We start from the raw sequence: 25,325 nt of genomic DNA, 5'->3' as shown, positions 1-25,325 counted from the left end.
CAAAAATAAATATCATTCCTTTTTATGAGACACAAGAAATTAGGAAAGTTTAAGTCCAACAAAATTAGTCTTTACTGGTTAATTGTCCATCTGCAGTTCGACCACCACATCAATTCCAAGCACAAACAAGAGATGGATTGTGGATACACAGTACTAGTAAGCTTCACTAGTACAACTGTTGATGGAATTGCAATCTGAGCATATTCCAAAATAGCAGCAGCAGCAGTCCGGTGTACGTACCTTCTCCTTTCTTGTAATCTTCTGATCATATTCAGAAGATTAGCTGCGGTGTAATCTTCTTGCTAAAGGTTTCGGCTCCCTTGTTTTCCGGTCAAACCCTCTCACACAAATGAATCCTGCAAAACATAATTACTAATTTTATCAGCAACTGCATTATTTCGCCGTCTGTAGCAAGGAACCACATACATTCACTCATAAGTGCTACATGCAAATCAATGTTTCACATCATACCTTTCTTAAAGCAGTCCCGGATTTCTTTGGTCAATAAACCTGGTACGGAGAATGTAAGCTAACAAGCAAAATTTTCCAACCACTGTAATCAATTCCAAAACACATACATATACCTATAAATATTCCCGAGACACTGTTTCCACAATATAGCGTTCGTCTCCTCAAATGTTGTATCGATGACACAGGAACATCGATCGGGTTTTCACTTGTTTTATAATCAGCTAGCACCTGTTGTTCATATTATTATTTCTTCATACCAGTTTGGATAGTTCAAATAATATACTTCCTAAATAAATGTCAAGTTTAAATGAGAAAAGAAATAGGCTTTACCTCATTAGCTTGAAAGTATGTTCCGTTGAGAGGAAAAGTTCCTCGCATTGCCGTGCGACATGGTATCTGTATGAGGTTAGTTTTTGTTATCTTTTGTAGTTTTGGCATATGAAAAAATGCAGGTTAAAATACATGCCGAGGGTTATGGGTTCTTCCTCACCAAAATTGTTCCTAGAACAGTCTGGGCAGTGTCTTCACCATTGCCGCCCAAAAATTGTCCATTCTCATCAAAGCAAGCGGTTTGACCTTCAGTTGATCCAACAGGATTGGATAGTTTACCTGAATCAAAAGTTGCACAAACAACACCATCACACCAATGTCGGTCATGTCGGTTCAAGGACTGCATACTTTTGGAAGATTAAAATACAACCAGACACAACAATTGGCTAATCGCTCTTACCAGATGACCATACAACAAGAAGGTAAGGGCAGGGATCATCAGGTTCTCTTCTCTCTAGCTGCATTTGTTTTCATGGAAAAAAAAAATATCAGTGTCTGGAAGTCAAAGACATCTACATTTATGCCAGTATAATGTTTTAGAGCAAGAATGCTTGAGATATCTAACCCCTTTCAAAATGTGGTGAGCGTCTGGAAGTTCGTAGCTGCAGTTGAATATACTTTTGTCAGTACCTATATGAACTTTTAAAGTTTAAATTACAGTTGTACGTACTAAACAATTTCTTTTGAAGATTAAAATAAGCTCCTAAAAACCTCATTCATATCTCACCCTACGAAAATCAAACTATTTTAGGTTAATAAATGTTGCTTACACTTGATGCTTTGTCCTAAATTGGCTCATGCGCTTCGATCTGGGTGCGTGACTAGTTGGAACTGGAGCACTAGATTTTGACATGACAACTTCTTGAAGCGACTCACTTGTTCGGTTGAAACACTTCTGCTTACTTTGTGCATGATCAGCCTTTACAATTTTACACCCTTTAGGATTGACTTTGATTGTAGGATTCTTATCGTGAACCTTTATGCACAAATCTTCAATGTCCCCTTCACTCCTTGCACTTCATGAAACATATTTGTTACTTGAAATATCATTAACATAGAAGCACCGTATGATTTTAATTTTTTTAGTCAAATATGGGAAGTCTAATATCCCATGTCATGAACGTTGGATAATGAGTTTTGCGATACATTACAATCAAAAGATAGTGTGAAACTATACCTGAAGAGAAGATCAACTTATACGTTGTAGCAAAAATATGTCACATTGCATAGATTCGTAGACTATCGAACAACGTAATACTGCTCAATTGCCAGGTTGATTTCTCTTTCTTTTTACTTTGCAAATTGAATCTAAATGATTCTAATTATGTCCAAAAAATAAGTAGAAGATATACATAATTGAGCAAAGAACGAGAGATGAAACCTTGCAAAGTGTTGGCACTCTTCTCTCATCGGACATGCATTGCAATTTGGTTGATTTTTTCTACAGAAAACCTGTACAAGTACCAACTGAGAATGTGATGATGGAGAAACAAGGAATACGGAAAAATATATATTCTTTTCTTGTAACAGAGGTTGAATGAACAAGATGTATACCTTGCCGCATGTAATCATTTGGCAATGTAATTCATACCTGTCAAAGATTAGTACTCTAATCAACCAGTAATATTTGTCTTGATACATTCTGTAAACTGGAAAGCAACAATTTTATGGCATGGAGATTATATTGAATCGTCAAAAGAAATCTTATAATGTTTGTTCATCTCTTAGAAACAAAAAGCCATACAGTGTTTGTAGGTCAAGGGCAGACAGCCTTGGCCACATATATTTATGTATTGAATTTACCGTCGGGTACCTATGCAGAAAGAATGTTAGATGTTCAAGTACGATCTGAAAGTTCTAGTTTCACATTATTTGAAGGATCCCTCAATCGAAATTCTCTCTCTACATATATGTTATATTTCTGACCTCTTTAGATGATGATGTTGAAGCTTCCAATGCAATGGCTGAATAGGGATCCAACCAAGTCGCATAACTATCCGAACAACATTAGTATCAACCTAATGCAACAGAAGATATAAAAGAAAATTATCAAGCGGCAGAATGAAGCTCTTGACTTCCGATTCATGCTACTTCAATGTCTTACCGGGAAGGCATGCTGCTTCAGTGCTAAAAGCCGCACACACTCAACGCATTTCAAGCCAATTCCATCTATGCTCAACAGATACTTCCTGCATCATAGGGAAGCCTTAAATGTCCACATTCCTTTGAACATTTAATTATGTAAAATAATATTTGTCTCTTCAATGAGCTTACTTTACTCCTTCCGGGGAGGTATCTCTTAACCATTCGAGATCAATGCTGCCATGATCTCTCTTCAGTATATCAAGGAAACCCTGAAAAGTTGAGTGCAAACATATATTGACATTTTTCAAATGAAATTCATCAACCTAACCTGTTCTCAATCACCACAAGTTTTACCTTGATGCGTTCTGCGAGCTTATTGTTCATTCCTCTTCCCAAAATGCTTTTTGAAATTTCAGTTAGAGGTGCTTCTCTAACAGCTTCCCAGTCTAAAGAGTCCATTGTATCATTACTTCTCTCTTTTGTTGTTCTTCTGGTGTAATAAATGTACTCTAAAAAATCCCAACCAACAATGCTTCTCACATTTTTTTCGTTCCTTGCATAATCACATGCTTGCTCCATTTGAATAGTCGGATATTTTGCAGCAAGTGACATAAAGGCAGAACTGCACACCAACAAGAGGTCCACATTTACCGTTTTCCATAGGACAATATAAGCAGGTCAAGGAGTAATAACATCTTACCTTGATGACTGATCTTTAGCATTTTGAGTTAAAAATGCCCCAACAACCGAGTCCACTACGGAACCTCTCCACGCTGAGAAATGTCTATTTCCTGCAAAAGTTAACATTGTGCTATGAGAAAAGGCTTGGAAAATTAACCAATCAACTTCTAAAAAATTGCATATATATGCTTGGATTCAAAAAATCCATTTGCCACCTTGGACTTGATTCATGCAGGCAATGAAAGAATTTGCTCGTTTACAGAACAGTTTCGTTTCTTCTTCCCACCATTCCTCCTTGTCTTTAATATTGTCTGATACATCTTTGCTCCAATCAATCTGAGGTTGTGCATGCCATCGCAGGGTTGAATCAGAAGGCCCTACTTGATGAACAGATTTATTGCGCTTTCCTAAAATATCTCCATGTGCCTTCTGATCTTGTTTCATGGATTGAGCTTGTGTATCGTTTTGTACTTTTCGAACAGAAACTCTGTTATAACGTCCAACATTGGGCAACTTTTGAGCAGTAGCACACTTGGATGACCTAGTTTCTTTCAATTTTACAGGTTTTGGAGATTTCGTGCGCTTGCCACCAATAAGTATTTCTCCTTTGGATTTATCTTCCATTTGTATTCTGACGCTCTTCGGTTGCTTGTGCCTCAAGTATATGGCATCGTAGCCTCTCTTCTTAGACGTAGATTTATCCTGCGCAGTTGATACATCAGTGACACGACAAGGAGTCGCAGAGCAGTCATCAACATAGCTACTGAAGATGTTATTAGCATCTGCCGCTGGCCCCATTTCTTCAACTTTTGTATTGGAACTGAACCTAAATTAAATTATACAAGTATTAGGTACTATTTTAGTTTAGGTAACATTGAAGGATGCAAAGAAAGAGAACGATCGTTGTGAGCAAATTATTCCTTCTTGTTTGACAGACAAGTAAGCCTCATAACGACATAAAAAACAGCAATCCCAAGTACATCTTCTCTTGAAAACAACAACAATGATTTATTTATTTTAAACAAAACAGAGGATTATACGATATTAGCTCTTCGTAGTAGAACAACGTACGACCCTCAAACCCGAAGGTGAATGTTCCTAACACTGCTGTGGCAGCCTACTGCCCTTCCCTCCATTTCTTTAATTAAACTAATAGTAAGCGAAAACAACAACAATTAAACAACAAGATAATTAAAAAAAAACTAACAAATATATTATACAACATATCTTGTTTGTAATCTGCGTACAACAGCAGCGATTCAGCATGCATGCATGAATTAATGACATTTACCTTGTGTTGTAATCTGTGTGCTCCTGGGGTCAAAACTAAACTACTAGCCAGTAATTAATCGGAAAAGGGGGAGATTGGTAGTAATTAAAGTAGTTAATTAATTAATTACCAAGGAGTAGCAGAAGAAGAAGCCACGCTTTGAAAATTCTTTGGCTCCAACTCTGCAGTCTTGTTTTTTATCTCATCATCTCTTTGTTCCAAACGCTTATTAGTCTTAAATCTTCTTCTTGTGAAAACTTTAATATCTCCTGCTGCTGCTGCTGCCGCCATTAACAAAAGGTGATTAACATGCAAGCACAAATTATTACCAAGGAAACAAAACTAACAAAAGGTGATTAAGCAAGAACATGGGCAGCATTACTTGAAGATGAAGGCTTGATTACGGAAGACATGGGAGATAAACTGTGTCATCCACTTGAAAGCTTCGAAGGTTGGGAAACGTTGGGTTGTGCAGGTAGAAATATTAATTAAAGAGGAAGGTGGGAATCGGCGGTGGTGGGGTGGATGATGTGACAATGGGCAGGGCCGTGGTTTGATCGCCACGTTTAAGTAGCATTTGACATGTCTTTTCTTCATAATTATCATTATTACAACCCATTTTCTTAATCTTGATGGACCATGGATGGTTTTTCGGTTCTCAAATCTGGACTACGACTCGTTTTTCGTTCGCATTTGGATCGTTGGAGACCAAGTTCGAGTCCAAAAATGCTCTAATTGGTTTTTCGTTCGTTTTTCGTTCGCAGTTGGATCGTTGGAAACCAAGTTCGAGTCCACAAATGCTCTAATTGTTCCTTAGGTTCCTTCATGGCCTAACGCTTCTATACCACCAAACCGAAGCTAGTCAATTCAGCTTAAGAATGATCAACCGGATACTTAAGATCACGTTCACCTCCGATGTATAAAGCGGAACAATGAGACAAGGTTCACAATAATCAAATCGACAACGCCATATTATTTCGTACAAGATACAATGCTGACCCTAACAACCTGAAAAAACAATATCTAAATCGACGACTTAAGAAGTAGTTCTGGACTGTATTCCTATGTGGGATTCAAGAAATCAAATCATTCTAAGTAATCTATGATTTACTAGAAGAGCAACTGGCCTCTTTTGACGAGAGATTTCCTTTGCGTAACAAATGGTTCAATTCCGGTTTTACCAAAGAAGACTTAATTTTGTGGAGCTCGTTGTAAAGACCCGCTTGCAGTTGCTGCGGAGAAAGCAGGTCTGGCCTTTCAAAAGCTTTCACTGCTGAGTTTGCTGCACCATTAATCTGTCAGGCAATAAGGGTAAGACGTAGGACAAATTAAAATTGATCATTCTTTCAGCATCAGAGAATTGTTGAATGGAATGGTTTTTCATGTTCAGTAACATAGCAATCAAATATCTAACATTTTCTATATCCCACGGCCTAAGAAGCAGAGACAGAGCTAATCTACATAAGACAGGTCATTTCTACAAAGCTTTGCTGGAAGAATTCGCCATAAGGCAAGCAACTGAATAGAATTTTTACAGTGAACACGAGATACATACAAGGCATATATAAATATATTATTTAAGGACCTAAAATATAACAAATAAACAGATATCATGATTTTAAAACCCAACAAGATCTTGAATATATAGGAACATATGATTAAAACGTACTTATATGTATCTGCAACCTGCCATTTTCTATCCCAACTAGGACAACTGTATCCACATAAAATACGAGAAAGGAAACATATGCAAAAGTCTAGCGACTGCTACTCGGTTTATAATTTAGGTATCATCTGCTTAACACGTATTCTCTTGATGACCACTATCTAACGACTCCAGAAAGGTTGAACATCATGTACTTGCTACAGTTTAGGTCTACCACTGCCCAGCCTGCAAACAAGGTGAACTTTATGTTTTTTATCTCGCAAAGCCACACCTTTTTTTTTTCTGCTGAGAAAATTTCTATGGTGAACCTGCTAATGCATGATGATGGGTAGGTGAAACTCAACTTTACAGGATATTTTGTGCTCCTTGGCTCACAAATTCCCTGAATCCAGGGATCAGCCAACTCCTCAGCAGATATCCTTGCATAGGGGAAAGACTCTGGGTTATCCTTGACGTCTAGCAATGTAAATCATTTCTTACAGTGAGATTCTAAAGCCTTTTGGTGTTTGTTGACCAATGGATTTCTAAATTTATCTAAACGGACAACAAACAAACAGTCTATATGTATTTTTATCCAATAAAATCAGCACAGAAGGTTAATGGCTTGCGTGGGAAAACAAGAATCAAATGCACAAACCAAGAACTATTACTAGGTTACTTGCAAGCTAAGTCTCAATGGCAATCAGGGGCAAAGTCTCTAGCTCAATGGAAACAGCAACATGCTATAAAAGCAAATGCTGACAGAATATAAATCACTATTGATTCATTCTGTTGGGTCAGTTTTTGTTCGAGTTTAAAGCATCATTCCGTGCGGTCAAAACTTAAATCATACTTAATCCTTAACCAAAAATAAAGAATCCTTGATCATACAAAAATACAAGCTTCAGTCCCAAACGTGTCATCCAAATGTTATCATACCGAATGCGAAGCCATCTTAATCAAAGTTTTAGGATAATTACGAGCTGGAAATTCATCATCATACCGAATGCGAAGCCATCTTAATCAAAGTTTTTGCAAGCGGCAGTATGCAAAACCTGAACCAAAGCACAAATAATGGAGGCTTAAACTGAGGACTATAACAAATTTCCAATTTTTGTTTCCAACGGGTGAAAATTAATAACATCCCAATTATATCCCAATTCTTTTTCTTCTTGTTTCTCACTAACCAACCAGTGGGTTTCAAGCTAAAGTATTTCAAAAATAAAAAAACTTACATCCCTCGGCCACCAGCAAGAGCTTCCTCTGATGGGTCTTTCAAGTCATCAATTCTGAAAAATTAATCCTAATTATTTCACGCTTAATTAATTACGTTTAGAGAGACAGAGAGAGAGAGAGAGAGAGAGAGAGAGACTTACACCCAACCGTAACGGCGGTCGAACAAAAGGCGTTTGGAAGGCGAATTTGAGGACGCTGTAACGGAGAGTGAGGAAGCAGCCGAGGACGCCATTATCTCTCTCCCTCTCTGAATGTCTCAAGTGAGAAAACAAGAGACGAAGCAGGACAAGTCGTTGGAAATTTGGGCTGAATGTGATATGGGCCTGGCCCATTTTCTTGTGGTACTTTTCGTAAATAGAGACAACTACCGCAGTTAATATTTGAATAACAGTTCCACATTACATACCGCCTCAATTTGCCCGCTTCGCTCGAATCTCCCTTGGCTCTCTCTCCCGATTCTCTCTCTCTGGGAGCTCTGGGAATGGCGAACGTGAAAGAAACAGCTCAATTTCCACAAAAATCTATGAATTCAGGTACTTTTCCTTTTCCTTTTCACCGATTCATCAATTCACCCCTCTCATTTTTCCTCGGAAAATTTAGAAACTGAGTTCTTAATTTGAATTAGTCTGAATTCGATCATTTTCCAGTGGAGCAATTATCTGTTTGATTCAAATTCTGGATAATTTTATTGTTTCGGTTAACTATTTGATTAGAATTTCGATTAGAAAGATTACGATTGATTTGTGCTGGAAATGGTAGAATTAATGGAGTGAAGAAATCTTAAATGTTGGATTGTGATTGCAGGTGGTGGTGGTGGGGTTTGTATGATGAGCAATACATGGAGGGACGAACAACATCCGTCCTTCATCAACTTCGTCTCCGCTTTCCTCGCCGCAAACTCCTTCCGCCTCAACTTTGTCCCAATTACCCCCGTAATTTCCTTCAATTTAATCATATGATCTCATGCTAAAAGGACAAAAGAAGTGAAAAGAAACTAATTTTGGTGCATCTGATGGTTGGATTTGCACTGCAGGACTTCATTTTCAACTGTGGGGGTTCATCTGTGGCATTCATTTTCATGACTAGCTTGGATTCCGGTACCATCTCGCAATTCTTCGGCAGGTGAACGAGTTAATTGCTTTCATTTTTCAGTGCCTCTTGTATGCGTGTGTGCACTTGTGTTTTGTGTTTGATGTGATCAATTTTATTATCTGTACAGAGTTCAGAAGCTGAAGCTGCAATTTGCAAATCTATACGTTGTCATCACGCTCCCAACCAAGGAGCAAAACGATTTGTTTGTTCGTTCTTACTTCAAGTGAGCTATGTCAAAACTCGAAAGAAACTTCTGTCCAATTGATTTTTGATATGTCAAAACAACACAAATGGTTTCTCAATCTGTGAAGATTCGGGATGGAACTCGGCAAGCCAACGTTCGTTCTGGTTAAGGACTTGGAAATGGGGTTCGAGAAGATAACGAAAATAGCTCATTCTCGTGGGGGTAATAAAATCTTCTCCAAAGCTCACTTACCATATTCATGAATTGTTTTCCAAGTAATTTGTCTAAGAATCTTAAGCAAACACTAATATTACAGTGTGCAAGCGAGAGGATGCCACAACAAAATTGAAGGCTGAGGTTAGTGTGAATTTTGACCGTATTTATGTAGAATGCTTTTATTTTTAGGAGTTAGGACCTCAAAACATCGCCATTTTGTTCAATTTTGTTGGAGAAGAGGAAGCAAACAGTGCAAACACCAGGCATACTGAGAAAAGTGATCACAGCCATTCCGGGCATCGACAATCATGATGCAAATGCGGTACTTTAACTCATCCTAATGAACGGAATTGAATCGTATAATCATACGTTGGTTTCTTATTCTGGGTATTTTGTTCAGCTTAACCAGGCTATCGGATCAATCGAAGGAATTGCCAAGGCATCAAAGGAGCAGATTATGGAAAACACAGACCTCTCAGCTGACAAGGCACTAGTGCTTTCAAGGTTTTTCAGAGATCCAAAGTTTTACCTCAGTCCTAAGATCAACTGAGAGGAGTAACTCGTTTATCTCAGTAAATGTCAAAGTACTGCTTTAAACACAATCAGGGTCACGTATTGAAAACCATGATTATTATTATTTCTCTTTTTAGTTCCGTACATAAAAGATTTGAGACGGTTTCAGGAGACAAATAACGTGTTTGCATCTGCTTAAACACTACCGAATGAACGACAATTATATACTCCCAAATCCCTAGCAGGTAATAACTATTCCTCATATCAAGAAGCTACACTTACACTTCTCAGGAGCCACAACAGATCCGCATCTCCAAAAGCTAAACTACTCAGGCTGTGTTACACCATATTTCAATCTTCGGGCTATGGGCTTCCCACCTATGACGGGGCACCAAGGTACGAAGCAAGCCGCAACAGGTCACTGAAGACTCCACCAGCAGTGACTTCAGCACCAGCACCAGGTCCACGTATTATTAGGGGTTGAGCTTTGTATCTAGTTGTTGTGAACGCTATTATATTATCTGCCCCGGAAAGCTGAGCAAATGGATGATCATTCTTGTACGTCTGCAGCTTCACTTCCCCTTTCTGATTGACCATGTCAACCACCCCAACGAATCTCAAGACCTTCAGATATCAAAAAGAAAAGTCAGGAGGGAAGATGAGAATCATTTAAACATATCAGAAACAAAACAAAAAAACAAGAGGGAAAAGTGCTTGTCATCTACTATATGATTATATATCCCTGCCCAGAGAACTCAGAAAATAAAAATATCCACATTCTCTAAACTATTATCGCCAATAAAAATCCATAGCGCATGTCAACATAACGTAAAGAAATAATGCATCATCGAAGGAAACCAGAATGATATGATTCAAATATTTGTAAGAGACGTCCAATGGCCCATGGACAGCTAGTAAGCTTCTAAACAACTACTCGATTAAAATATTGATCAAATATTGCTAGGTTAAGATTGTGGTATCACACAGGAATGCATATGAGAGATACTTACTCCTCCTGCATCCTCAGCTATCTCTCTTTTCTTACTCATCTCTTGATCAAATTGTGGAAGTTTTTGCATGAATTCCTCGGCTGATGCACTATCCTGAAAACATCTCATCCAAAATTCAAATGTTAATGGTGAGCTTTTGCACTTGGTAACGTACATTAGACAATGATTTTACCTTCAACGGTTCCGGCACAAGGCTTTCAACAGGGATGTCAGAGAGCTCCAGCTTAAGACCAGATTCTCTAGCAAGAATTATCACCTGCATTTGATGGTTTTACTTAGGTGGCAAATCGCACACAAAACAAAGAAGCAAAAATCAAGAAAGCTGAGATTGGAGTTTGGGCATGGGGGCCCAAATAAGATGGCATTGATCTTTTATCAACAATGCAAACTATAGGGTCTCATTCAAAATTTGGGGACGTAAAACTGATTAAACAGACCAAACATCATCACATTATAAGCCTACATAACTAAGCGGACAAAAAATAGGACATAGCACCTTTCTGCAAACATCTGTTCCAGATAAGTCATCCCTTGGATCCGGCTCAGTATAACCTGCCTGCTTTGCTTCAGCCACCACCTCACTAAAAGTGCGTCCTCCAGTGAAATTGTTAAAGATATAACTCAGAGTACCACTGCAACATCAAATGATAGAAGCAAGGCTTTTGTTAAAAGTCATATGAGGTGTGCATTTGCAGACATCAAGATTTTACATGTAAACAAAGGAATTACTCCATTAAAAAAGAGAGGAACTACTCTTGTAATATTTCAATTTGCACAGAGAGAAGATATAAATCAAAAGTTCTCCATAAACCTGAAGATGCCCTCAATACGCAATATTTTGTCTCCAGTTTCGAGGAGACCTTGTAATGTATTAATAATTGGCAGACCAGCTCCAACAGTAGCTTCATAGAAGTAATGTGTATATGATTGCCGTTGAAGAGCTCGTAATTTTAAATACTGCATGAAGAAAAGCAAGTCATAATCGATTAAACCCAAAAAAAAACACACACATGCACGTACACAAGATATGAACACTATTATTGCATTCTCAGAATGCATTAATATTTTTCTAAATTTTTCTTAAACAGAAATTAAATCAAAGTCAAAGTTAAAAATAAGTAATTTCTCTTTTTCTTGCAAGTCAGTATATGGTAACGCTGCAGGGGGACTCAAGTCAAGCATATCAAACAAAGTAATATGATAAAACTAAGATATGGAGGTCGAAGTGTGAACTCAAAATAAAATCCTTAAAAAAAAACAAATATAGCAGCTGAGCTGAGTATAATTGCTACTAGAAAATTTTGTGGGATTTCAATCAAATTTCACATGGAATCTCCAGAAATCAATAAAAATGCTATTAAACTCCATAAATTTATAAATCCAATCAAATCCTCAATTTCCCAATTGAATACACCCCACATTAAATTTGAAAGACAAATATTGGGATCCTTTATATAAAAGAAAAGAGTCAAATTCATATTAACATTGTATCATTTTGCATAGACATTTCTGGAAATTTTTGTGCAAGATTATTAGAATAATTAAACATGTAAATAGCTGGTTTTATCACCACTTTGTTCAGACAAGAAGGTATAACTGAAGTCTCTCCTCGAAATGTAAAAAACCAAGTGTTAGGAATCAAAACTCATCGCTCACATCTCAAAGAGAAACAGTAACAACCAAGAGTCACAAAAAGCAAAAGTGAAAATAATTAAATTGATAAAGAACTGGAAGATATAAAACTTGAACAAAAAAAATTGGTGGAGACCATAAATAAGCATAATCATGGCTTGTTAACCGTGTAAATCGTCAGAAAGAAAAACATATCCCAAATACATGGGTTTTGGATGAAAGACTATTAATGAAAAGCGCACTTGGGTAGATAAACTAAGTAAAGAAATGGTTGATGTTCTTGTTCTTGTTCTTTTCAGTTAATTGGAATTATACATACTACTGAAACAAGAATTTGCAATTAGATATCCTCAAAGATACAACACTCGAAAGAAATTTGCATGTATAAAAAGACATCTTACTTGATCAAGCGGCCCTGAATTGGCCTTTTTGTTGGGAGTGACTACGTGAATTCCTTTCCGCAACCAGTCATAGTAATGGCTTGCAATACTAGAGTCAGCTGTGCAGTCAACCAAAACAGTATTTGGAATAAAATGATTCCCATGTACATGCTGCACAAACTTTTCCATATCTGCCACAGCTCCTTTCTCTTTTTGAAGTTCTCTCCATCTAGATAAGTCAACACCCCTACAACAATGAAAAATTAAAAAGTAAATTATGGTCCTCAAAGTGAAACTGTAGAATGACAACGATTTAAGAAGTAAATGTATTTAACTAACTACTACCAGCCTATACGAAGCAATGGATGACTTTATTTTTGTAAATTAAATATAAAAGATACAACGGAAAAGGTTGAAATTCAACAAGAATAACAAGGAGAAAAACTTTTAAAACGTATATATAGTAACTGGACTGTAGTAAGGGGCAACTTCTGCTACTAAATGTTGGTCAATTATCAATTCAAAAACATTTCATGAACGACATGTATGAATTAGACCACCACCATTGTCAACTTCAGATTATGCAAAGCATTTGATTAAATAATATTCCATTGAAAGCTTTTTAACTTACGCCTCACTCAAAAGCATTGTCCGTGAGCCAGTGATTCCCATAACACGCAAATCGATGTTAAACTCTTCCTTGAGGGTAGCTGCCTGTAAAGATTTGAGAAATTAAATTTTTTTGAATTGCCCAACCTAATGAAAGAAATTCAAAGTACCTGGTTTTCATCAAAGTTTGGTTAATAAGCAAGCAGCAATATATAACTTATGACGAACATGATTAAAGTTAAGGAGGATATTTCAATTGGTTGGGCCGTAAAACCAAATTTTAACTTGTATGTCGCTGTAAACGAACAACTTGCATGCCCTCAGAATGTTTTTTACCATTCATTGGCTGTGTTTCCTGTGCACAAACTTGATGTGCTTATCTCATCACATAAACAGGAGAAGAATGAATTCAGTACAATTCAACATCTTACTGCTCTCAAATCAAAATCAGACTAGGATGGGTACTCGTATGTAAAAACCCAAAAAGGCCACAATCAAAGCACACAGAACAACAAAATCTGACTAAACGGAGCCCTTCTAAGTTCTAAACTTCTAAGTGCCATGAATAATTTTCACTGACAGATGACCTTACATGTGCTATATTGTACAAAAGCCTGATAATAACAGAAGAAAAAGCAAAATAAAGTACCTGATCCCTTAATTGATCTAGTAATGTGGCACCAATCAGACCAGGTCCGATGATGCCCACCGCTATTGTGGTTCTTGAAAGATAGAATCTAGAATGGACAGCTCTCAGAGCCCTAATACAATCCTCCCGCTTTATCACTACAGTAATATTGTACTCAGTACAACCCTGAGCAATTGCACGCACATTAATGTTTGCCTGCATTTCATAAAACAGTTTAGATCCCTTCGTATTGTAAATAATGGATTATGAGAAACACTTGGAATCAAAGCCTATAGCAGCCCATATTCTAAACCAGTGTACAAACCATGAATTGTTAAATCAAATAAAATAATCCAACTTGTTGCTAAAATTAATAGAATAATAATTAATCCCTTACCTTTGCCAGTGCATTGAAAAGAGTTGCACTAACTCCTGGAGTACTGGCCATTTTTTGGCCAACTGCTGCCAAAATACTACAGTTTGGAATGACTTGAACCTGAGAGGGAAGAGGTGCCAGAAATTGGTATTAAAAAATGAAACAAAGATACATTCAAACATACTTAAAATAAAATAAAAAACAGAGCGCAATCAAAATTTCAGTATGGAAATAAACTAAGAAGGAATAAACTATTCAGTAGTCACGAGGAATAAAACATATCTGAATAACTTTCACATTAAATTCATGTCACCATTTTCAACTCTTCTTATAATTCTTTAGCTGATCCACAAAATATGGGTCCAATAAGGTTTTTCATAAGTAAACAATAAACTAATTGTCAATGTCAGTACATTATCCTTGATCTGCTTAAGTTACGTATCAAGCAACCTGGTCAAGAAAATTAGCCCAATAAAAAGTAAGAACCTGAGAAAGACGCCCAGCATTCAAAGCCTCACGAAATCTAGACTGCAGTAACTCAGAAACAGCATTTACTTCCTTCTCAGGGACAGCAAAGCACACAGAGTGCTCACTACTAGCCTACAGTGAACCATCATTAACAACATTAAGCATCATAGATGCTCTACGCTTTCAGCATACCATGAACACAAATTCAGAGGATGACATAACCTGAGATATCATAATAACATTAGCCCCAACATCCTTTACAGCACTGAATATATCACTTGCTGTACCAGGAACACCAGCCATTCCAGTTCTGTGACAAACAAAGGAGAATGTTACAAATGGGGGAAAGTAATCTTTAAATTATAATCCAGCAACACTGTAATGCACAGCTCACCCTTCCACATTGACAAGGGCCAAGTTGTCTATTGTGGCAAATCCTTTGACAAACGACTCCAAACCCTGATCAGTTTCATCCTCAGTAGGGCGACAAATTTTTGTTCCAGGTGCAGCAAGGTTGAAAACGTTCCTTATTATAATTGGAATGTCATATTGCATCACTGGGATGATAGTGCGTGGGTGCAGAACATTTGCCCCAAAATAAGACTGCACATACATGTATATCAAATGTCAGATTTGTAAACGCACCAATCTCAGAAACTTTGATAGAAAGTAGTGAGGTTCACCATTTCCCAGGCTTCTTGATAAGACAGAGTCTTCAGAATCACTGCCTCACTGACTGCAAATGAAGATTTCTTATCATTAAATTAAATCCCACAGAAACTCGGTAACATTTTTAACTTTCCTAGAATGGCATCAACCAATTATTCTCCCCGCCCCCCAAAAAAAATGTACACCGGTATTCAAATTTATAGTTAATTAAAGGTTTATGATGTTTTATACTGTTTACTAAATACAAAGACAATACGAACCTTTTCTGGGATCTGCACTATAGACTCCATCAACATCTGTCCAAATTGTGACTTGACCGGCCTTGAATAAGGCACCCATGATTGCTGCAGAGAAGTCACTTCCATCTCTCTTCAAAGTAGTAGGAATATTTTGAGGTGTGCTAGCAATGAAGCCGGCAGCTACAATTGTTTTTGATGGGTTTTTGGAATACCATTTCTCAAGTCTGTCTTCAGATTCCTTTAAATCAGGATCAACTTGATTAGAACTTGTAGGATTTACAATAAGCACTTCCCTTGTATCCATCCAATTGCAATCTAACCCATTCTGCAGAAAGAAATCAAAGAATAATAAAAAGATATTAATATATCAGACAACTAGGAAAAGTGACATTCAGCAAATGCTCTTGAAAATTGAACAAACCACCATTATACCTTTCTAATAACACATGACAACATCTGCGCAGACCATAACTCTCCATGTCCGACAACAAAATCTGTGAACGATTCTGTCGCATGACCAGCTGCCAAAAGTAAGGAAAATAGTCAACCTGATAAGCTCCAAACATTTAAGTTTATCCAAACTTAGAAGAGTGGACATCAGCAAAAATAACAGGTAAATCTAGATTACGTGGCACAACAACTATGACTAGGAAAATAACAAATTCACCATTACAGAAATAGCGGATGATAGGGGCACTAACCCTTTTATGTATTATAATCCATTCTGCTACTTTATTGTAATTAATAGAAAAATGGGAAGAGTTAAAGAAGTCATTAACTCCATTCCACACTACTAAGGATTCAGATAAAAGAATTCGTCTTCTATGAAAGAGAACACTGGCTCGTATTGTTTGTAATATAAACAAATACACAATACAAGTAACAATACTAAACATGACCAGTTTGAATTCTGATGGGAATTGAAATTACACAACAAATTTATTTTTTGTGAAAATCCGTTTGAGAGTTTATACAGATCAGAGAGCCACTAATGTCCTGATGTTTGATGGAAAATTATAAATAAATAGAGAGAGATAAAAATGTAGTACCAATGTATATAGCACGAAGCATCGCTTTCAAGTTACTGATGTCGTGATGCAATTGTGCTAAGAAACTACTAAGATCATCCCCATCAAGTAAATCAAGAGCTGTAGATTTGTGCTTTTCTAAAACGGCATCTAATGCAGATATGTAGGCCTCATCTCGTGATTGAGCCTTGTAGATAAGATCATACATCATGTCCGTTACCTTGGACATTGCCGAGACAACTACCATCTTCCTCTCTGAGTCATCACTAAGAATTATTTTTGCAACATTCTTAATTCTTTCTGAACTCCCCACACAGGTGCCACCAAATTTATGGACGGACCAACAGTCACCTTTAGGAAGCTGAACTTTCTCTGGGTATGCATTTACTGGAGTATCTACTAATAAAGGAAAGGACCTAGAGTTAGATGAAAAGCTAAATATACAAGATCCTGAGGGAAAATTTGTATAGTTTTTGGAGAAGTATGGGAAAGAACCTGTGACTGACGCAAAGATACGGGTTTTGAGTGACCTTTTCCTTTCCAGCCCAGAAACAAAACCCATTCTGCAAAAGGCAACAAACCTCCAAGTCAATTGATAAATAATTTAAGATAACCTAAAGTATCAACAAATATGTTCCACATGGAATAAGGAGTCATATGTGGATCAATTTCATTATTTGTTTCCTAGTCAAATAAACCTACATTACTATTTTTTTATGAACCCTACACATCACAAACTTGGTAATTTCAGAAGTGAAAAAGGAGGATGATTAAAAAAAGGACTGTTTAATTGAACAATAAAAAGTACATTTCTCAAAGGCAAATCCAAAACTAAGATAGAAAATTGAACATCTTTCTTGAAGGTTGAAAGTAGCTACTTTGATCATGTTAGTTATGATCCGTAAGCAAGAATGTTCAAAGAAAAAAACTAGTTGAAAACGACGGTAACATTAAGAAATGAGCAAATTCATACAGATTGAAGCAGCTCAATACTATCTCTTTCGGACGCGCTCACATACAAAATCAAAGAAAAACAGAACTAACGAGGAATTAACAAAAAGTACAACTTGACAAAAGAACAAAAATGTCCCGACAGCCCTCGGAAAAATAATTCCAGTTTCCAACAATGAAAAGGACCCATTTTCCGCTGTGCTTTGGCTTCTCGATACAACATTTTTGTAAACCCTTAACCACAACATGAAACTTTTAGGCAAGTTAAACATTTCAATCGGTCCACGCTAAGTTACACATTTACTACTCGAGTTTTAAGCTCCATTGAAATGGTAAAGTAAAAAACCAAAACTTTATATACACAAAGCTCGTCCATTTTCTCGGGAAACAAACAGAAAATGGAATCCAGGAAAAACTGAGTACCTGCAAATGGGAGAGCGGTGAGGAGGGAGAAAGAATGTAGAGCATTGAGAGTAGCAGATCTTCCTGGGCTTGGCGTCGTGAGCCAATATGTTGGGGGAGAGCGCGTGGCCGGGATTACTGGAGATCACCCAGGCGAGCGACGCCATGGCTGCTGCCTCCACGAGAAGACGAAGAGAGATTTTGGTTGTGTTGGCGGCTTCACGGAAGCGATGAATGATTAGGTGGGGCGATGGATGGGATTCGAATACCCTGTACCCAATACCGTGTACCAGATTTGTACCGCCTCTAAGATTTGAACACGCGTACAACTATTCAAACACTGTTAAGTTGTTAACTTTCAGCGGGCTTTCTCTTCAATGACCAACCGCCACACCCAGATCGGAGAATTTGGTTGCCGGGTAGATTCTGGATGGCAGATCAGAAACAGAGGACGGGAGGTAATGAGAGAGATTGAGAGGTGGCGGTGGCTGAAGGTGGTGAAATGGTTGCGTGGTGGCTTGGGAGGGTTTAAAGTTTGTACGCGCGTATAAATATGAGTGGTGGCAGAAACCTGAGTACAAGAGAGGAATGCCATGCGGCGTCTAAAACTGTGGGGAGGGATTATTACCCACTCAGGTTTTAAAACGTGGCTCTCTAAATCAATTTTGCTTTCCTCTTGTTTTTTGGTCTTGTCTTGGAAATGGAATGCTCACAAGTCATAATTAAGCCGATGAATCATATGTTTTTTTTTAATTTTTATTTATAAATAAAATATATTTCTGAGAAAAAGAGAAAACAATCATCAAAGAAACCTTGAATTAAACAATCAAGCAGCAAAGAGCTGCTGAAAAAACAAACAAGCAGCAAAAAGCTGCAGCCACTAGACAAGAAGACAGCAAAGCCAACAACACTGCATCAAAGCAAGAACTAACTATTCATAGACATATTCTATTTTCATAAAATAGACATATTAGCATCGAAATGAGCAATTTTCAAAGAAGTTAACCGAAGTCTTTGAAAAACATGTTGTCATTGACAATAGGAAAACATAAGCAGTGTCCATCATGCTTTAAAAAAAACGTTTTTTAAAGCATGCAAGTGAATCCTCATTTAATGAAATGTTCAAATGGCAAGTACACCCTTACATATGTCATAAAACTACACCATTTGCCCCTACATTTATGTTAAAAGCATGTAAGTGAATCCTCATTTAATGAAATGTTCAAATGGCAAGTACACCCTCACATATGTAATAAAACTACACCATTTGCCCCTACATTTATTATATCACAATCAACATCTTATCCTTTTTAGTCCTTTAACATAGTCACCAAAAAATTTATAAAAAGTTTACCAAACACTCAAACACTGATTTTTTTGTTATAAATTTAAAAAAAAAAAAGGGTTACCGAAGACTCAACAACTTTATCTTATAGCTACTTATTCTCACGACACAACATAAGCAATTTTTTTAAAAAGCACAACAATACCAAACTAACCCTAAATATGTATTAATTAATGGATTTGATTAGTAACTACCATAAAATAAACATACATGTTTAGTTCATATTTGGCTTAAAAAGAAAACCACGAAGCACCAACAACTTTGTTTCGATCAATGAGACTGAGATTCAAAACGGGGACCACTTTCAACACTAAACACTAGATAAGAAGTATTAGAATATCTAAGATATATAAGAAACTAAATTGGAGATAAAAATTATCTATGTTAGACATGCGTATGTCTAAAGTATTTGGGATCAATATTTGAAAATTTCTTCGTCAAGTTCCCATTTTCATAAAATCTAGTCTTGCAACTACGTTTTGTGATTTGTTGTAACAACCCGTCCCTAATTTTACGATTTTATTAATTTTAAAAGAGTGACTTGACGAAAATGTCCTAAAGGCAAGAATTTTCACTTTTATTGACCATCGTTTAGAGAGACGTATGACTCTTTTTTTTTTAGTGTATTTGTGTAGTACTCGACAATAAAAACGCATGGTCATAAGCGGAATCGAATTTGGAGTTACAATAGAGATTTTACAAACTTACGAATGTGAAGGGCAATTTGGTAATTTCATGTTTAAAGATATCTTGTGGCTTGTTTTGTGAGCCAAGTGGGGCCCACACCCCACTCTTTCCCTCTCTCCCATGTTTCCCAATCCCCATAAATCCCATTTTTTTTCAACTCTCCACTCATTTGCTGCCACCTCATCTCTTTTTCCCTCATTTCACTCTCTCTCATCTTTCAGCTATGTCTCGTCTTTCTTTCTACAAGTGCAAAGAAACCGCACCATACCACCCTAGCCGTTCCGGCGAGCATCACCACCACGAACCTAGGCTAGTCACGAACCATGCCCGACTGCCATGATTTCCTCTCCTTCATCCATCACCTCTTGCTCTCGCATGTTCTCTTCATCTCTGTAATTACACAAACACTACCACTATGGAGCATCGCCGTCTTCCGTCGACACCATTGTAACCAGGCCACTAGCCTCGAAGAGAGATCACCATCGCCATCATCTAGTCAATTCAGTGCACTCTGGTTCGAGGTGTGGCTGCACAGTGGCTTTGGCCACTGTTCATCGTCTCATCCGATGAAAATTCATTTTTTCTGACAAAGGTGAGCCTCGAAAACCCCCAAGTTCTTCATAGATCATGTTTTGTAGTACAATTAGGGTAAATTTGAAGGATTTTGGTGACATTTGGGCTCAAGAAACAACATAGGGGAAGTTCCCCAGTTTTTCGACGAAGATCCAGCGACTTTGAGCCATTTTCCGGCCACGACTTAGTCCCATTTAGTATATTTCGAATCTTTGCCCTCCTAGGTTTAATTTGGCTTTTAAATGGCGAGTTTTGGTTGAGATTCAAAGCTAAACGGAGCTCAAGAAGTTTCCTGGCCAAAATACCAATGTTCTTCTTTGTTTAGTCAGGTAGCTTTAACCCGCAAGCCTAACGGGTCGACCCGACCTTAATTTAAAAAAAAAAGATCCAATAAACCTGGATCCAGATCCGATCTAGCTCAATTCCAAAATGGATCTAGAATATTCTTATAATATTCTTAATATTAGAATATTTCTTGCGTTGACTTTTTCAGAATTTTCTCGGAAACCCTCATAGTCTAATTTTGACACCCCGAGTCTGTTTTCGACATCCATTTAATGAAATTCTAAAGATTTAACGTAGTTGACCAGCTCGGTGTCTCAGTTGACTTTTTAGGGTTGACCATTGACTTTTTGTTAACTTTTTTACGAGAATTGCCTGGGACCCTTTTTAGCGTATTTCAACACTCTGGTTCCAAATCCGCACTCCGTTTCCCCAAACTTAATCGTTTAGTTGAGTTTTACTGACGGATCCCCAATATTATGCTTAGGTGCAATTATTATCAGAAACTCCGGCTTTCCTAGTCCGAATGACTGCGACTTTCACAAGTATCTGTGAGTGGGTCTTTTCTTTTATATATATATATATATATATAGTGTGTGTGTGTGTGTGTGTGTGTGTGTATTTGTTTAGTTTCCAGCTACATATTTAATAAAGAATATTTCTACGTGATTGCCATAATTAGTTTAATGTTTAGAAGAAAGGTTATAATGTGGAGAATTATGAAATTATTTTGAATCCTGCGAGATGCACAGGTATGCGTGCTATTATGGGGTGCCGTAATTATATTGGTGGCCATGAATAGTGTTATGTTGACTAGAATTATCGATTTACCATTGTATGATCATATTTACGTATTTGCTCATCGTGTGTTGCACTGGTGTTAGTACTCACTTGGGCCAGGCCATGGCCAGTCTTTCATGTGTATGTTCACATCGCACCGTATGCTCATTTTGGATCCATTGTAGATGCTAATCTAGTCCTAGATTGCTATAGGCAATTAGGACTCGTATGTAACGCGCATAGCGCCAATCTTCACGTGATTGTAGTATTATAGTGTAAATCATTATTACACCTAGTCATGTTCATGTCAGAATACCTTTGCATGAACTCGTGTGTCAGCATATGTCGATGAGCACCCGATATTATATGTTCGTTTATATGAGATATTATGATTACCAGTTGTTATACGTTTTATATGCGAGATGTCGATGCAAATTTCCGCCATCTTCAGTCTTGACGAAAATGCACTTGCAAAATAATCAACACATTTTATCAAAAACCTAAGCCTCACGCATCCACAAGGTGGGGGTGGTTAGGCTAATGGATCTTTGATGCCTAAGTTAGTTTCTCTGAGAAAAGGAAAGTGTGAAACCCTGTCCCAAAATATGTACATTTTTCATATTAGCAGAATTACGAAAGTACTTTTATGTATTTTGTCATTTTAACGGAATGTGATATGACCATTTTTACCCCTATCATTTACCCAATATGGATCCATCTTTTAGATTTCCTCTAAGTTCTCATTCTCTCTCTGCCTACCACGTGTAGACCCCCACCTATTTTCCTTCCTTATTTCTCTTTTCCCCAAGTCAACTCTCACTCTCTCACTCTCAGCTCACTATCTCTTTCACAACTCACTTTCTCTCGGACCCTTCTCCTTATCCTCTTCCCGGCAACACCCACATACCTATCCACCAACGACAACAATAACAGTACCACCACCATCGTGTGACCTCTTTCTCTCTCTCATTTGTCTCTGTGAAGCACAGAAAGCCCAGGAAACGTCTCCAGCAAGTCCCGCGACTTTCGACCAAAACTCTGACTGACACTGACCACCTCATGGATTGAGACAGGTACAAATCTTTTCCCTTTGTCTCTATCTTCAATTTATTGGGTAGATCGTACATTAAGGTGACATATCGACATCGATCAGAGCTTGGGAGGCTCAAGCCTTTGTTCCTGACGAAAAATAGGTCGACGACCTAAACCAAAAAAGACTCAGGCCCTTGGGGCTGTACCAGCTCGAGCCTTTGGCCCACTAAACCCTAAACATGACCCTTTAAGCCCAAAAATCAAATCCCTACAGACTGGGTTCTCTAACCCAGAGCCTTGGGTCGGGCTTTCAAGCCCGAAGCCCTTTAACCCACAACCTAGAGGTTTCAACCCTTTGAACCAACCCAAATCCAATCCCTTAGGCCAGGTTACAAGCCCAAAACCCCAAGGCCTAAAATCTTTGTACCTAGGCCCTTGGGCCGTGCCAACCAAGGCCTTCGGCCTGTTTAACCTAAGCCCAAACCCTATAAGCCCAAGCCCAGAAACCAAACCCAGGCCCAGACCCAGATTCGACCCAACCCAGTCTGATCCCAGGAACCCAGGCCTGGCGTAGGCTACACGTGAGCCTGTATATGGGTGCACGTGAAGGACTGTCAACGACTTTTTCGGCCAACTTTCTGACAACTTTTCTCGACGCATGCGGCAGTGCGTGAGGGTACCCGAGGTCCCCTTTTATGTTTTTCGACATCCTGAATCTGTTTATGACATTCTTTTTTCGAAATTCAATCGTTTGATTAGAGTTTGATTAATTGGACCCTTTATGTGCTTAGGTGCGATTATTAGTGGTGATTTCGTTCTTCCTTTTTCGTACAGCTCTTCGATGACGGAGTATCTATGAGTGGACCCCTTCTAAAATGCATGTTTTAATAGTAGAAATGTAAATATGAAAGCATGATTTAAAGGTTACGGTTTACGAAACATTTTATGAGTAAATTAGATTTACATTTTATGATTATCATGCTTTACTGAGAATATTTTGGAATACCATACTTTATCGAATTTATGTTCTTTGTAGTATATATGATGGATGACTATATACTATTTATGAACATGTTTTTACACTCTTTGTAATATATATGATGGATGACTATATACTATGAAGATGATATAAGATATATGTACTTATGTTGGAAATATTATATTTAATGCTTTTGTGTGTATCTAGTGGTCAATATTCTACCTACGGGTGATGATATTGAGATATGGCTACGGTAGGGTGTGGGTTGGATACTCTATGGCCAGATGTGGGAGGGATGTTGATTTATGGCTATGGCCATGTTTGGGATGGTTATTGATATATGGCTACGGCCAGCTGTGGGTTGGATACTGGTATATGGCTACGGTCGAGCATGGGTTGGTGGCTTCGGCCTTAAGTTACTGTTATATGATACCACTAGTATGCACACTATATATGATATATGCTTTATGAAAGGTTTTATGGCATGCTAGGGTTTTCAGAAAAACCTATTACATATTATGCTATTGATGTTTTCATAAAACTTTGGGGGTTAGTACGATATTGAATAACTGTTCCAGTATTTTATATATATATTAACTTGGTCCGCTCATGTTTGTTTTGTGCCCCCTTAGGACATAGGAACGAGGCATACGATCCGAGCTACGAGGCATTCCCCTACCAATGACATCATGTCATCCTTTTTGCTTTGACATCATTGTAATAGCACATTCTGCTTGTATTCTGAATTAGATGTATGTTCTGAACATGTCATGCATTATCACACGTTTTCATTGTTGGTAGTTGAATATTATTATATTATTTTAGTAGTTTGTATTTAATTATTACATTGTGTAGTTATGAGTGAAATTTATATGCATGTTTCACATGTTCTCAGCACATGCATTCATTAAATGGTTTTCGTCATCCTCGGGTGTCAGCTAGCACGTGACCATCCCGATGTCCCTCAGATATCGGGATCAGGGCGTGTCATAAAGTGTTTAGGGTTTTTTAGGGTAACAAAAGCTTCCGAAATTTGGTACAATATGGGGTATATATTGGGGAGAGAGCCAATCATAGTGTTAGGGTTTTACCCTACATATGGCGGCATCCTATTGGCCAATGTTTATGGAGAAATATTCTCAAGATATTAAATAGGAAATAATATCTTGAGATAATTGAGTAATTATCCCTAATTGATTTAAATTGGGATTACTTACTTGATTGGAGTCAATCTTCAATTGGGAATGTATTAAAGATAGGATTTGGGTAATTAATCTTTGTCTTTAATGCTTTGATTTTTCCTTGCCAATGGCAGGTGAACTGTGGGCAGTCGTATTTAGCTGCTGAGACTTTCAGGAGTGTGAGTTGCGTGTGGGAGTATATGAGGAGCTTGCCCATTTATTGAGGGCAATCTTGTCTTTCTTGAGCAAAAGTCCACGTGTCGCCTCTAGAATTTTTGGGATTATTTTAGACTCCACACGAGATATCGTGATTCATCGTATTTATGAAATATTGATGTTACGGTGTAACAT

At 37.7% G+C, this 25,325-nt stretch overlaps 3 protein-coding genes across 9 annotated transcripts in view; 1 reads left to right on the top strand and 2 right to left on the bottom strand.

The window, feature by feature from the left end:
• The window catches only part of LOC103401809 (DNA glycosylase/AP lyase ROS1-like), an 8,087-nt gene extending 66 nt beyond the window's left edge, over positions 1-8,021 (bottom strand). The window contains exons 1-22 of one of the 5 annotated variants that reach the window (XM_029101808.2): positions 7,859-8,021; positions 7,718-7,771; positions 7,486-7,537; positions 5,220-6,132; positions 4,968-5,118; positions 3,783-4,393; positions 3,587-3,677; positions 3,241-3,508; positions 3,076-3,155; positions 2,906-2,990; positions 2,728-2,819; positions 2,546-2,614; positions 2,356-2,392; positions 2,183-2,253; positions 1,572-1,817; positions 1,367-1,403; positions 1,202-1,259; positions 962-1,080; positions 802-867; positions 585-699; positions 472-510; positions 1-356 (exon numbers count right to left, since the gene is read on the bottom strand). The exon at positions 1-356 is cut by the window's left edge and continues 66 nt beyond it. In XM_029101808.2, the coding sequence (XP_028957641.2) occupies positions 280-356; positions 472-510; positions 585-699; positions 802-867; positions 962-1,080; positions 1,202-1,259; positions 1,367-1,403; positions 1,572-1,817; positions 2,183-2,253; positions 2,356-2,392; positions 2,546-2,614; positions 2,728-2,819; positions 2,906-2,990; positions 3,076-3,155; positions 3,241-3,508; positions 3,587-3,677; positions 3,783-4,393; positions 4,968-5,118; positions 5,220-5,250 (2,343 nt within the window). In that variant the 5' untranslated portion in view covers positions 5,251-6,132; positions 7,486-7,537; positions 7,718-7,771; positions 7,859-8,021 and the 3' untranslated portion in view covers positions 1-279. Of the gene's footprint in view, positions 357-471; positions 511-584; positions 700-801; positions 868-961; positions 1,081-1,201; positions 1,260-1,366; positions 1,404-1,571; positions 1,818-2,182; positions 2,393-2,545; positions 2,615-2,727; positions 2,820-2,905; positions 2,991-3,075; positions 3,156-3,240; positions 3,509-3,586; positions 3,678-3,782; positions 4,394-4,967; positions 5,119-5,219; positions 6,133-7,485; positions 7,538-7,717; positions 7,772-7,858 lie in introns of all 5 variants that reach the window. The other 4 variants (XM_029101802.2, XM_029101809.2, XM_029101806.2 and 1 more) reach the window with 4 other exon arrangements.
• Positions 1-18,811, bottom strand: part of LOC103425227 (bifunctional aspartokinase/homoserine dehydrogenase 1, chloroplastic-like) — a 49,196-nt gene extending 30,385 nt beyond the window's left edge. The window contains exons 1-18 of one of the 3 annotated variants that reach the window (XM_008363308.4): positions 18,137-18,811; positions 17,258-17,325; positions 16,784-17,161; positions 16,167-16,255; positions 15,756-16,059; positions 15,510-15,562; positions 15,221-15,429; positions 15,049-15,136; positions 14,845-14,958; positions 14,380-14,478; positions 14,004-14,198; positions 13,377-13,459; positions 12,767-12,992; positions 11,545-11,690; positions 11,230-11,365; positions 10,906-10,989; positions 10,734-10,826; positions 9,824-10,347 (exon numbers count right to left, since the gene is read on the bottom strand). In XM_008363308.4, coding sequence (XP_008361530.1) covers positions 10,102-10,347; positions 10,734-10,826; positions 10,906-10,989; positions 11,230-11,365; positions 11,545-11,690; positions 12,767-12,992; positions 13,377-13,459; positions 14,004-14,198; positions 14,380-14,478; positions 14,845-14,958; positions 15,049-15,136; positions 15,221-15,429; positions 15,510-15,562; positions 15,756-16,059; positions 16,167-16,255; positions 16,784-17,161; positions 17,258-17,325; positions 18,137-18,282 — 2,757 coding nt within the window. In that variant the 5' untranslated portion in view covers positions 18,283-18,811 and the 3' untranslated portion in view covers positions 9,824-10,101. Of the gene's footprint in view, positions 1-9,823; positions 10,348-10,733; positions 10,827-10,905; positions 10,990-11,229; positions 11,366-11,544; positions 11,691-12,766; positions 12,993-13,376; positions 13,460-14,003; positions 14,199-14,379; positions 14,479-14,844; positions 14,959-15,048; positions 15,137-15,220; positions 15,430-15,509; positions 15,563-15,755; positions 16,060-16,166; positions 16,256-16,783; positions 17,162-17,257; positions 17,326-18,136 lie in introns of those variants that run through there. The other 2 variants (XM_008363309.4, XM_070822941.1) reach the window with 2 other exon arrangements.
• LOC103425226 (protein PARTING DANCERS-like) lies at positions 8,097-9,903 on the top strand. The gene is made up of 8 exons (XM_008363307.4): positions 8,097-8,251; positions 8,523-8,650; positions 8,752-8,840; positions 8,938-9,033; positions 9,122-9,216; positions 9,311-9,351; positions 9,449-9,532; positions 9,611-9,903. The coding sequence occupies exons 1-8, from the start codon at positions 8,200-8,202 to the stop codon at positions 9,758-9,760; spliced, it is 735 nt and encodes a 244-aa protein (XP_008361529.3). The 5' UTR covers positions 8,097-8,199; the 3' UTR covers positions 9,761-9,903.
• Positions 18,812-25,325: the final 6,514 nt, after the last annotated feature.

Source organism: Malus domestica, chromosome 05 (genome assembly GCF_042453785.1).
Source record: "Malus domestica chromosome 05, GDT2T_hap1".
NCBI lineage: Eukaryota > Viridiplantae > Streptophyta > Magnoliopsida > Rosales > Rosaceae > Malus > Malus domestica.
Note: the sequence above shows the minus strand (reverse complement) of the source record. Positions and strands in the feature narration are given on the sequence as shown.